Source organism: Mangifera indica, chromosome 1 (assembly GCF_011075055.1).
Source record: "Mangifera indica cultivar Alphonso chromosome 1, CATAS_Mindica_2.1, whole genome shotgun sequence".
Classification (NCBI taxonomy): Eukaryota; Viridiplantae; Streptophyta; class Magnoliopsida; order Sapindales; family Anacardiaceae; genus Mangifera; species Mangifera indica.
The window spans coordinates 1841317-1854851 of NC_058137.1; the positions used below are offsets into that span (position 1 = coordinate 1841317).

The following is a 13535-nucleotide window of genomic DNA, read 5'->3' on the forward strand; positions in this document are numbered from 1 at the left end:
CAAGCTGACTCAGCTCGAGTCCAACCCTAGCTGTGGGAATAGAATTAGATTCGAACTGAGTCTGTTCGAGCTTAAGTTTGACTCGAACAAACTTGAAACAAGTCAGTCTTATACAAGCTCGTTCGAGTTTGAGTTACTCGTCAAATTTGTCAATTAAAAATTTTAATACAAAATAACATTGTTTCGATCAATATATATTAAAATGACGTTATTTCAACAACTATATAGTTAAAAACTCAAATTCAAAATAAGTTGAATCGAATTCGAATAAGTTCAAACCCAACTTCTATGAGCTCGACAAACTCAAACTAAAACTCTATTATATATAAATCAAATCAAATTTAAATTTAATTCAATTCGAATTTAACCCTGTAGAACTAACAGGGTCCTCTTCTGTTGCAAAATCACTACGTTCAGGTGGTCGTTGATGCTCACAGTGTGATTTGTCTGTTTTAGGTATCGTATGTTAATAAGAAGAATTTAGGCGTCCATGCTATTTCTCTATAAACTTACCGAATTTTCCTGGAATTTCCCCTCCTATGCCGTGGCAAGAAAGTATCTCTCAGTACTGTCTGCTGTAATTCCAATTGCCACTCCCCCCTTATTCACGTGACATTAGAAGTTGAACTGGCCCCACCTGGATTTAACAGTAGATTTAATTGCTATCACACTTTCATTGTAAACTGAAATATTATGCAAAAATAAATTACATTACAGATTAATAGTATAAAATTGAAAATATATTTAAAAAAATTATTATATATAAATAATTATTGGGTTTGATCTATTTTATTAAATATATATCAATTTTATTAAATATAAAAATACCTACTAATCTTTTAAATATATATCTTAATGATCTTTTTTTTTATTTTTTACAATAAAATATTTCTTAACTCAAAAACACTCTTACTATAATAAGAATACATTTGATTGGGGTAATATGTGAATACCCAATAATTAATTTCATAATTTTACACCATGAAGAAAATAGCCTATTACAATATTAACAAGAAAAATATTTTAATAAATACCTGAAATACCCAATATAATACTAATTTATCCTGGTAATGTTTTTAAAAGATTTAAATATTATAATCAATTAAATATAATATTATTTATACATTCCAATTTTATTTACTAAATAAATCTGTTGCTCCTAGGAAAAAAAAGTTGGAAAATGTTGCCGACATTAGTGGGCTTTGCCGCTGTAAATCTCATTTCCCATTTTAACTTCACCTTTTTTCTCTTTTCACACCTGATATTGCAACGTTGAACTGTCGCTTGTCTAGTTGCCTTAACATGATATTTGAAAGGTCTAATACAGTGATTTAGGATTTGTCGATTAGTTGAAGTCGTTTGTTTGGTAAGAAACAGAGAGGCGATAAAACAAGAAATGAGTAAGTTCGGATGAAATTCCTCCTGAAAATGAAGGAGCCAGATTTGAACTGATGCTGGACTTTTGAGCTGATGATGTGAGAGAATCTGGGAAATACGACGTCAGAGATCTTTAATGCAATGAAATTTAATCATTTTAATTAGAAAAATAAAATAAAATAAAATGCAACATATAAAGTTTAGCTTCTGTTCATCTGTAAATTTTTTTCCAACTGGCGGGCTTGAAATTAAATTCCGTGGTCCATCAGCCTTTGGCAGGGGGGCCACTCTAGTTGACTCGAATTCAACTCGGTCCCATAGGATAGGAGGCGGTGACTGTCTGTCTGATTGACACCTTGTTTTTGAAGCAGTGTATTGTTGAGCGGCAATCCAGGAGACTTCGTGTGTAAACTCTGTCGCTGTTTTTCATTATTATCCTGCATATAATTCTTGAGAGGGATGACAGAAGAGCATGGTTTAAGGAATAGCCGTGCCATCAGCCATGTTGTCGAAGCTTGCGATTATGGTGTCTCTCCTGATTGGCTTAGCAGCAGCTGATGAAAATCCTGGTTTTATCTACAACGGGTTTAAATCGGCTAATCTTATCCTCGATGGCATAGCTCAGGTTACCCCCAGTGGACTTTTGCGGCTTACCAACGAAACCAAAATACGAAACGGTCATGCCTTCTACCCTGAACCAATACCCTTCAAACACTCTTTAAATGGCTCCGCCTTTTCTTTCTCTACTACCTTTGTTTTCGCTATTCACCCTGTGTACCAGAATCTTGCTGGGCATGGCATGGCTTTCGTGATTGCGCCGACAAGAGGGCTTCCGGGTGCTCGTCCAAGTCAGTTCCTTGGCCTTTTCAATGAAAGCAACAATGGAAATGCCAGTAATCATGTTTTTGCGGTGGAATTGGACACCGTTCTGAGTGGTGAGTTTTTCGATATCAATGATAACCATGTTGGGATTGATGTTAATGGAATGAAGTCTGAGAAATCAGCTCCAGCAGGTTATTATGATAATCAAACTGGTGAATTTAAGAACTTGACGCTCATTAGTAATGAAAAAATGCAAGTTTGGGTGGAGTATGATGGTCAAAAGAAGCAAATCAATGTTACTTTAGCTCCATTTAACAGTGGGAAGCCCAGTATTCCTCTTCTATCTTGGTCCCGTGATCTTTCCCCTGTTTTTTACACCGCCATGTTTGTTGGCTTCTCATCATCGCCTGGTTCAATGCTAACATCTCATTATGTTTTGGGCTGGAGTTTTAAGATCAATGGCCAGGCGGAGGAACTACGCCTCTCTCAACTTCCTAAGCTTCCCAGGATAGGTACTAAGGAGAGATCAATGCTTCTGGCTGCTGTGTTGCCTTTGATTTCTGCAAGCTTAATTTTAGCTGCGGTTTCGGGAGCTGTTTATCTGATAAGAAGGAAAAGAAAGTTCGCTGAAGAGCTTGAACAATGGGAGCTTGAATACGGGCCTCAGAGATTCAAATATAAGGATCTTTATTTTGCCACAAAAGGATTCAGAGAAACAGAGCTGCTAGGTAGTGGTGGATTTGGCAGGGTATATAAAGGCGTTCTACCCACCTCTAAACTAGAGATTGCAGTGAAGAGAATCTCTCATGAATCAAGACAAGGTATGAGAGAATTTGTTGCTGAAATTGTCAGCATTGGGCAACTACGCCATCGGAATTTAGTGCAACTCTTGGGTTATTGCCGCCGTAAAGGAGAATTGCTTTTGGTGTATGACTACATGCCTAATGGAAGCCTCGACAGGTACCTTTACAACCAGTCAACGATCACCCTGAATTGGGGACAAAGATTTCGAGTGATCAAAGGCGTGGCCTTGGGCCTATTTTACCTCCACGAAGGATGGGAAAAAGTTGTTATTCACAGAGATGTCAAGGCCAGTAATGTGTTACTTGATGCTGAATTTAATGGAAGATTAGGAGACTTTGGCCTCGCGAGATTATACGACCATGGAACTGATCCACAAACAACACACGTCGTTGGAACGCTTGGTTATCTTGCCCCTGACCACGTTCGAACTGGGAAGGCCACAAGAAGCACTGATGTGTTTGCTTTTGGTGCATTTCTGCTTGAGGTTGCTTGTGGCAGAAGGCCGATAGAGCCACGAGCACCAGCAGAGGACATGGTTTTGGTTGAATGGGTATTTGGCTTTTGGAAGCAAGGTGCGATTCTTGAAGCAAGGGACCCAAAATTGGGTACAGATTACATAGCGGAGGAAGTGGAGTTGGTGTTGAATCTTGGGTTGTCGTGCTCTCATTCGGAGCCAGCTGCTAGGCCAAGCATGCGACAAGTTGTCCAATATTTGGAGAAGGATTCTCCATTCCCGGAGTTATCAGAGAGTAGAATCTCAACTAGTGGTATAGCATTTGCTCATCAGAAAGAGTTGGATGATTTTGTCATCACTAATTCATCTTACATAGGCCCAAGTGTATCAACATCTGTCGCAGATTCGATACTTTCAGGTGGCCGATGATGCTTATGTAAAATTAAACTACTAGCAGACTTACACATAGATTATAAAATATTGTATCAAATTAGTTTATAGTTATAAGAATAATTGATTCCCCTATATTTTGAATCCAGTTGTCTTCTAAAATTTTCTTACATTGAAGTGACAGCTTTTTCTCTCCTAAAATCTCTTTTAAATTGTTATGTTGTGGTTACAGAGGAAACGACTTGAAATGCAGGTGGATGTTCACTATCCAAGAAAAATAACATGTCAACATGCATCTCTGTCTCTCTCTCTCTCACACAAAACATATCAGCATGCATTTTACACACACGCACAGAGACGACTTGGCTTGCAGGTGGATGTTTATTATCTGAGGAAAACAACATGTCAGCATGCATTTTTCACACACACATACACATGCGATAAAAAAGGAAGGACTTTTTATCATAACATGGTACGATCTTTATCTTGTCTAATCTGTCACCTAATAGATTAGGAAATTATTGCATAAATTTAGATTTGAATAATAACCCATGAACAATAATATGATCACTCACATAAAGGAAATGGAGAGGAAAGAAAAGGTTTATGCATTTAGTGTTAGATCCAAACCGAACTGGTTTTAGCTTGAAAGCTTGTTTAGTTTTGTTTGAATTCGTTTAATTCAAATTTGAGTTAAAAGGTTTAACTTGTTTCAAAACCAAAATGAATTCAAGTTAAATAAAAGTTCGATTCAATTTGATTCACAAGCCAAATAGATGGCTCGATTTTATTCAAACTTTATTCATGTCTTGATTCGAATTATATCAAGTAATTATTAAACGATGTTAGTTTGTCACTGAATAATGAATTTAAACTATAACTTTAAATTAAATTCGAATTGAACTCAAATCACTTTAAATGTTAGTTTGATTTTATCAAACTAAGTTATTTTTTATTCAAATTAAACTCAAACTAAAAATTGTTTGAGTTTAGCTCGGTTTGAATCTACCACTATATGCATAACATAAACAATTAGCAAATCAGATATAAAACACCATAAAGCTAACATCAACTATTTTGGATAAGATAAACATATAAAATTTCAAATATTTTCATAGTAATGAACAACATAATTGTTTGACCAATTTTAACCATTAGTCCTCGTAATTTATCTTATATAAAACTAAAAAATGCATCATGACAAATAAGGCCAAAAGATTTATTTTCATTCAAGATATAGTGAAAACATAAAATCTTATCTTCTAACTTTTAAAAATTCAAATATCTACTTATAAGACAATTTTTATTAAAAATTTTAGTTAAAGTTAGAGATAAAATCATTATTTATTCAAAAAGTAAAGTTTTATCATATTTTTCTCCTTAAATTAAAAAAAATCTCTCAATTTTCTCCCACCCAAAGTTTGAAAAGTGATAATTTCCCCCTTAGGGATTTTTCTCTTCTCTCTAGCGATGATCTACCGTCATCAGTCGTTGACCATCCTCCTTTCGGTCTTATCTCTCCTCTCGGTCTCTCTCCCTTTAATCTCCGATGACTTTTCAAACAAAAATAGTTTGAAAATCTAGATGACTTTCATCTGGAAATCCAGACTATGTCAGATGAATTTGGATGTCATCTGAATTTTTAGATGATTTTCATTTGAAAAGTCATTGAAGAGCAAAGGGAGAGGGACTAGGAGAGGAGATAAGGCCGGAGGAAAGACAACCGACTACCAAAGATGACATATCATCGCCATAGAGAAGAAGAAAAAACTTTAAGAGAAAAATAATCACTTTTTAAACTTTGGGTATGGATAAAATTCTAAGATTTTTAAACCTAGAAAGAAAAATATAATAAAATTTTTTAGTAAATGATAATTTTTTCTCCTAATCCTAATTGATATTTTTAACAAAAATTTTCTCATAAATAGGTATTTGAGTTAAAAAAAATAAATAAATAGATTAAACCATTTGCATGAAGAATTTAGAAAACAATAGTTTACCGATCAGTAATTTATACCCGTTAGCAATTGACATTAGAGTCAAACCAAGCACAACCATACCAGTGATGATCCATATGGTAAGAAGGAAGATTTGGTTAAATCGATAGTCAAACTATACATTTGATGTTGGGTCGACGAACTAGATATTCAAATGGTTGGATCACAGTTTAATTAATATGGACTAATTTTCAAATCGATTTTTCAATGAATTGTTTCTATTTTTCCTGACAACTGATGGCTTAAGGCTGGTTTTGAAAATCAGGAATTGTGTTGACTTCACCGACGTACGGCCTCAAGATTATTTCACGGGTTATGGATGTACCTTCTGTTGACCCATGTCAATCGAGATTAGTAAGTGATTAATGCAGTAAAATTGATATAATTTTGATTCGAATAATATTATGTGTATCTATTTTTGGTACATAATTTATATATACAGTAATATATCATTATATAATTAGATGATTTTAAAATATGTGTTATCATATGATAAAAAAATATCTAATCATATGATAACACTTTATTTATGTACATAAATTATATACCAAAATTAGATATACATAATTTTATTGATTTTGATCCATCTAATATAATAATTATAAATTTAATTATTATATCTTAAATTTATTATGAATTCTCGATTATAAAAAAATAAAAAATTTGCAGGTATATATATTGGTAAAACCAACTCTTCGGAAAAAGTTAAGGAAAACTGGAAAAAATAATAATACTAAACTGGGTGCTCAAGGCATTGATTCAATCTTTGGATTCAGATTTTTCGATACAATAAGTAATATATTCTAACCATGCGACATTGACAAAAATAATTCAAATATTGATTGTTGCGATGACCAAATACTGACTTTACTTGCCTTTGTAGAACAACAGAAACCGATGGCTAACTACTAATGGAAAGTGATGGTGCATCTCTCAGACTTACACACTAATTTGTCAAATAATCTACGGCACCCCACTTAAAGTCTTCCTTTTAAACAGTCCTAAATTAATAATGATCAATAGCAATCCAACTACATTGAATTTTAACCAAATTGGTTTGAGTTTGGTTGATATTTCAATTTGAAAATATTTGAATTGAGTTTGATTCAAGAATGATTCAAGGATTCAGTTCATTCTTATAAATAATCGAGTTCAAATTTATTTGGATCGGATTAATTGATGAGTTCAATTAGAACATTTTTAATTCGAGTTTTGAGCTAAGTTTATGCAAATTTAGATCAAATCCACTTTTAATATCAAACTATAATATTTGAACTAGCTCTAGACAAAATCCAAAATTAAGTAGTTTAGAAGTGAAACTCGAATTTCAATTTTACACATTGAGCCCAGTTGAGTTTAACAAAATTTGAGTTCATTTATCTCAAATCGAATTTGTGTTACTCTATTTGATCCAAATCAAACCCGAATAAACCCTTATTTGGACTTGACCCAAAAAGAATCCACCCCAATGTGTCTGGTTGATGGTTAAGAGATCCATGAGCTTTTCATTTTATATATATTTACAATATGAGCTTTCTTTTAAGGAATTGTTTTGCCTAGCCATGTTTTTTAAACTTGCAATACTGGTTTCTTCCTTAGTCAGCTTAACAGGCGCAGATGAAACTCTTAGTTTTATCTACAGTGGATTCAGATCGGCTAATCTCAGCCTCCATGGTAGTGCCAAGTTCACCGGCGATGGGCTTTTACAGCTTACCAATGAAACCGAAAGAATCAAGGGTCAAGCTTTTTACCCTGATCCAATTTCCTTCAAGACCTCAACAAATGGCACGGCTTCCTCTTTTTCTACAACTTTTGTTTTGGGTATCCAGTCTCAGGTTGAGATTCTTAATGGCCAGGGTATGGCTTTCGTGATTGCACCAACACTGGGGCTCCCCTTCGGTCTTAGCAGCCGATACCTCGGCCTTTTCAACGCAAGTAATAATGGAAATGCCAGCAATCATGTTTTTGCCATAGAATTTGACACTGTGCAGAATGAAGATTTTAATGATATCAATGATAACCATGTAGGGATTGATGTTAATGGATTGAAGTCTGAAATTTCATCTCCGGCTGGTTATTATGATGATCAAACCGGTGACTTTAAGAACCTGACGCTCACTGATCGTCAAAGAATTCAAGCTTGGGTGGAATATAATGGTGAGAAGAAGCAAATTAATGTTACTTTAGCTCCATTCGACTCTGGTAAGCCCAGTAATCCACTTGTGTCTTTGTCAAGGGATCTTTCATTAATTTTTGAAGAAAACATGTTCGTTGGCTTCTCATCGTCCACTGGTTCCTTGTTATCATCTCATTATGTTTTGGGTTGGAGTTTTAAAATGAATGGCCAAGCAGAGGAACTTGCACTCTCTCTGCTTCCTAAGCTTCCCCGAATCGGCCCCAAACCGAAATCAAAGCTTTTGACAATTGGGCTCCCGGTAATTCTTGTAAGCTTGACTCTAGCTGCAGTCTCAGGCGTGGGTTATGTGATAAGACGGAAAAGAAAGTTCGCTGAAGTGCTTGAAGATTGGGAGCTTGAATATGGGCCTCAGAGATTCAAATACAAAGATCTTTATTTTGCCACCAAAGGATTTAAAGAAACAGAGCTATTAGGCAGTGGTGGATTTGGTAGAGTGTACAAAGGTGTACTACCAAAATCTAAGTTGGAGATAGCAGTGAAGAGAGTCTCTCATGAATCAAGACAAGGGATGAGAGAATTTGTTGCTGAAATTGTCAGTCTTGGTCATCTCCGTCACCGGAATTTAGTACAACTCTTGGGTTATTGCCGGCGTAAAGGAGAGCTGCTTTTGGTGTATGACTACATGCCTAATGGAAGCCTCAACAAGTACCTATATGACCAGCCAAAGGTCACTCTGAATTGGAAACAAAGATTTCGAATAATCAAAGGCGTAGCCTTGGGCCTGTTTTATCTACACGAAGAATGGGAAAAAGTTGTAATTCACAGAGACCTCAAGGCTAGTAATGTGTTACTTGATAGTGAAATGAATGGAAGATTGGGAGATTTTGGGCTTGCAAGATTATATGACCACGGAACTAAACCACAAACAACGCATGTGGTTGGCACCCCCGGCTATCTCGCCCCGGAGCACACTCGAACGGGGAAGGCCACAAAAAGCACTGATGTGTTTGCTTTTGGTGCCTTTTTGCTTGAAGTTGTCTGTGGCAGAAGGCCAATAGAGCCACATTCGCCAACAGAGGAGACTGTGGTTTTGATTGAATGGGTATTTGGTTTATGGAGAAGAAATGAACTTACTGAGGCAATGGATTGGAAATTGGCAACAGATTATGATGCTGAGGAGGTTGAGTTAGTGTTGAAACTTGGGTTGATGTGCTCTCAGTCAGTGGCAGCGGCTCGGCCAAGCATGCGACAAGTCGTGCAGTACTTGGAGAAAGATGCTCCATTGCCAGAGTTATCAGCTCTAGAAATTTCAGGCAGTGGCCTAGCCTTTGCACATTCGGCAGGTTTTGATGACTGCGGAATCTCGTATCCATCTGCATCCACTTCTGTGACAGCTTCAATACTTTCAGGTGGCAGATGACTTCGGAGTCTTGTACCAGTATTATTCTGAATATCACGTTATGTTCAAAGATGCATGGGTGCTGGTGTAACATAAATAAAAATATTGTAACATGCAATCTCCTTATTAAATTTCTAGGTTTCTAGAGATAATATACATTATTAATCCTAATTTGTATACTAATAATAATATATAATCATATAATTAATTATTATTTTATCTATAACATGGTAATCAAATTGTAATCAAATTATATATCAAAATTTTAATGCTCTACATTATATGTCATATCATATCATATAATATATATTTTTTTAAAATAATAATAAAATTTTTTAATTATTATATTATTATTTTAAAAGATATTACAAACTCTTTTAAAATTCTAAATCTTCTCAATTACACATTTACCACAACATTATTTCTCTAAAAGAAAAATGTGGATCTATATATATCAATAATAAATATTGTAGTATAATATATATATATATATATTATTGTATATAATCCTCTTATTTTATATATAATTTTTATTATATTTTAAGATATGTATCGTTTCCTATATATATATCCTATTATATTGTATAATATATTATTATGTACCATTAAATATTAATAACTATTGATATTTTAAAATTTCTTAATATATTATTATTAGAGTGGAAATTAATATTTATTATTAGTTAACACAATGCTAGTGGTTTATTATATTATAACGGGGTTTGATGTAAATTGGAAAATATAAAGGGTCGGAATAGAAATTTTTCATATGAAACGTTCATGAGAATTCAACTTTATAAAACAGTGTCGTTTTATATTTCAAAAAATCTCATTGTGGACCTCCCTTGGTCTTAACCAGCCCACTAAAAATGCTTACAAAACAGGCATCTTGTACGATCGGGTAAACCGGTTTATCTGTCGGAGCTTTTCACTTACAAACCCGAAGTTCCAAACCTATTCCGCAATTTCAAGAACATTCTGATCAATCAATCAAGAAATGCCTGTGAGAGTGGTAGACAACTCTGCACCTTCTCAAGTTTCAGGTATTCTCTTCTACTGAAATTACTATTGCTTTCTAATTATCTGAGTTAAAGCGAGTCGTCTCAGTTGGGAAATTTATTTAATTTTTTTTAATTATGTGTGAATTTTTCTGAAGGTGCAAATTCTGGAAACACTTCACCCCCAGCCTGCTCACTTTTGAGTGTTGGACAGGTGAAATCGTTCTGTCTTTTTTTATTTTAATTCGTATCGTTAAGTTTTTTTGTTTTTTTGAAGTTTGATTGATTAACAGGCACATGGTTGAATTTTTTGTTTGATTTATTATTTGTCAAGAATTATCAATTTAAGGTTTACTTGTTAATAATATCCGACTCATCCCTGCTTCATTAATTAGTTTTTAACTGGAATTGAACATGATCGAAATTATGTGGATGATTTATTGGCTGAACAAATTAATTAATATTTTGATAATTATGGTATTGCAAAATGATTGGAGTTCTGTAAATGAATTCAGACGGGAGATTGATATCGAAGAAGTCAAATGGCAATATGGGTGTTACTTAATGATGAAGTCAGTTTTTACTCTTTTTTTTTTCTGTAGTGAAGCTGCAGAATATCTTTATTTTTCCCGTGCTTTATGTATAAAGCTTTTGGCATGTCAGTTTTTTGTGGAACTCTCATTTTAGGTGCAGCAAGTGGTTTAGAATCTTTAGATGATTCATTCCTTCTTTTGGTTTTTAAAATATATGTGGGTTTTGTTTTCAAAGAAAGGGGTGTGCCCTGGTTGATGAATACATGGAAAGCCATGAACTCATATAGATAAAAGTTATTTCCTGTACTCTAGAAATGAATGATTCATATATTGAGGGGTGACATACCTAATTGCTTTGGTTGAAAGGATTTAGTGTATTATATATTATTGCAGGCATTTTCTGGTACTCAGAATGTCTCAAATCTTCAAAAGGAGGAAGCTTGGAGAGTTAATGTCCGGATACAAGGATGTGACCTTGAACATGGATATCTTTGTGGCACCATGGAAGCTCTGAATGTACCCATGGCTGACACACCAGTAAGTGTTATTTTAAGATATAGGGCTTTGATACTAACAAATAATTAAGAAACTATCTTCAGTTAAACACTGCCACCCAGATTTAATTGATTTTTGTTTGACAACCATTCTTATTCTTCTTATTGATGGGTTTCATCCACCTAAGTTTTTAATTTTTGCTCTCTGTTTCTGGCCCCTCCTTACATTATATATATCAATGTGACTCATAGAAGTTTTATTCCATTTTTTAATATAACTTCAGTCTTTGGTTCCCATATTTGGAGGTACTGTAGTTATTACAGCACTGAGATACTGTGGTTTTCTTTGTGCATGTTTGCACACACACACACACACATGCACTCATGTATCCCTTTACCCTAGTAGTGACTTTACGTTTAGTCAAACATTCAGAATCTCTTTGTAAACTCATCAATCATTTAGTAGTCGGTAATGATATATTTCAGGTAGTAACCTTCTGGGAAGGAGAGATTGTTGATACCAAAAACTATACTTTCTACACTGGCAAATGGGAAGCATCGTATGCTCTTTCTTTCTTTCTTTCTTTTTCCCTTTTTAATTAAAAGTTAAAAGCTGTTTTCTTTACATTTCGGGTGAACAATTGACTTCTTGAATCAGTAAGTGGTTTTAATTGTTTCAAGAAACCCTTTTTTAGGCCGGAGGATGATATAAGGCATTGGACAAAGTTTACTTCTTTTTCACCCCTTCTTGTAAGCATTTATGTATTTTCATACATTTGTAAGTTACTACAATTTCTTCCACATATGCATAATTTAGGCTCATCTGATCAACTCAATCTCTTCAGAATCAAGTGAAGGTTGATGGTGGCAAATCCTTGGACCTCAGTAACTATCCTTACATATTTATGGTAAAGTTGTTTGAGACTATCATTTTAATTTTGCTAACGGTTTCATTAACCTTTTGATTGCACAGTATATGGAAGTTTTTGATATTTTGGCATGCTTTCTACCCTCAAAATTATGAGTAGATTATGTTTTTGTTATACATTATATGCTGAAATTAAAGATGTCAGACAAGCTGATTTGGCATCGGCCATCTGAGCTCTCTCACTATTCAGTAAAGAATTCTTTTTGAAACGCAATAAATTTAGCATTAATCCTTAATTAATTGAAAGAAGACATTGAGGTATAAAATATAATTTAATTTGCCTTTTTTTAATTTCCCATTGCAGAGATGGAAAGAGCAATATTTTGTGAATGTTGGAACAGACTGTGGGCTAACTATAGCTGGCTTCTACTATGTTTGCTTCTCGTGTAGTGATGGCTCCATCAATGGCTTCTATTATGATCCCAATAGCAGGTACTTCTTTGCTGCATCTGATCTTAAGTTTTGATTGAGTGCTTTTAATAGAGTATGTGTCTTATCTATGAATATGATGGATGCTTTTCTTTTGTTTTATGGAAAACTAGGATATCTCCATAAACTGGATTATGAATCGGGCTCTCATTGTATTTTACACTGTCATCTTTATAACCCCTTTCACCCCTCCTGCTTTATTTTTTTCTCATGTATCAAAGTGACTGATTAAATTCTGTTAAATTGACTTGCAGCCCCTTTCAGAAGCTTGAGCTGAAATGTACCAATGAGGGAAGATCAGGTTTCAGTTTCTCATCATATGAGTTACAATAAAAAAAAAAAAAATTTGTCGAGTGAATCTGATAGCAGCACTGATTCCACTACTGAAACTATGTGAGTTCCTCAATTTACATGTTCAAAAGTTCTGAGGGAGGATTTGCAAGAGCTCAAGCACTCAAACGAATATGCATCCTGATAACTCAGAAAAATTGATTAAATGTGAATATATTTGATTATATGATGTTATGTATTAGTGCCTATACTTTCTGGTATCCCTGTTTCAATTTCGTTACGGTTTTAAAATCAAGAATCAGTTCAGAATTGCAGGCCAAAGCAGTTTGCAGCATGATGATGAATCTTTGCTAGCAGTTTGCTACACTATCTGGAAAATGCAAACAGGTTATTTCCCTCTCATCTTTTGTAATCAATTCAATTAAGGATCATTCTGATTTTCTTTTGTAACTGCAAATCACAGTGAAGTTTTGGTCGACTGT

General features: G+C 34.3%; 3 protein-coding genes across 3 annotated transcripts; all 3 read left to right on the forward strand.

The window, feature by feature from the left end:
• The first annotated feature begins 1755 nt into the window (after positions 1–1755).
• On the forward strand, positions 1756–3995 carry LOC123209288 (L-type lectin-domain containing receptor kinase IV.1-like). Its single transcript, XM_044627255.1, has one exon. The coding sequence runs from the start codon at positions 1880–1882 to the stop codon at positions 3884–3886; it is 2007 nt and encodes a 668-aa protein (XP_044483190.1). The 5' UTR covers positions 1756–1879; the 3' UTR covers positions 3887–3995.
• Positions 3996–7406: 3411 nt separating this feature from the next.
• Positions 7407–9566, forward strand: LOC123216025 (L-type lectin-domain containing receptor kinase IV.1-like). The gene has a single exon (XM_044636375.1). It carries the CDS (start codon positions 7407–7409, stop codon positions 9399–9401), a length of 1995 nt encoding a protein of 664 aa, XP_044492310.1. The 3' UTR covers positions 9402–9566.
• Positions 9567–10244: 678 nt separating this feature from the next.
• Positions 10245–13374, forward strand: LOC123217732 (glucose-induced degradation protein 4 homolog). The gene is made up of 8 exons (XM_044638847.1): positions 10245–10423; positions 10537–10592; positions 11305–11448; positions 11892–11965; positions 12101–12155; positions 12251–12313; positions 12638–12765; positions 13017–13374. The coding sequence occupies exons 1-8, from the start codon at positions 10378–10380 to the stop codon at positions 13093–13095; spliced, it is 645 nt and encodes a 214-aa protein (XP_044494782.1). The 5' UTR covers positions 10245–10377; the 3' UTR covers positions 13096–13374.
• The last annotated feature ends 161 nt before the right edge of the window (positions 13375–13535 follow it).

Bases quoted from the DNA above. Each gene is read 5' to 3' on its own strand.
- LOC123209288 (XM_044627255.1), top strand. From the start codon at position 1,880: ATGTTGTCGAAGCTTGCGATTATGGTGTCTCTCCTGATTGGCTTAGCA.
- LOC123216025 (XM_044636375.1), top strand. From the start codon at position 7,407: ATGTTTTTTAAACTTGCAATACTGGTTTCTTCCTTAGTCAGCTTAACA.
- LOC123217732 (XM_044638847.1), top strand. From the start codon at position 10,378: ATGCCTGTGAGAGTGGTAGACAACTCTGCACCTTCTCAAGTTTCAG. The intron at 10,424-10,536 runs GTATTCTCTTCT...ATTTTTCTGAAG, and splicing joins TGCACCTTCTCAAGTTTCAG to GTGCAAATTCTGGAAACACT. The intron at 12,156-12,250 runs GTAAGCATTTAT...CAATCTCTTCAG, and splicing joins CTTCTTTTTCACCCCTTCTT to AATCAAGTGAAGGTTGATGG.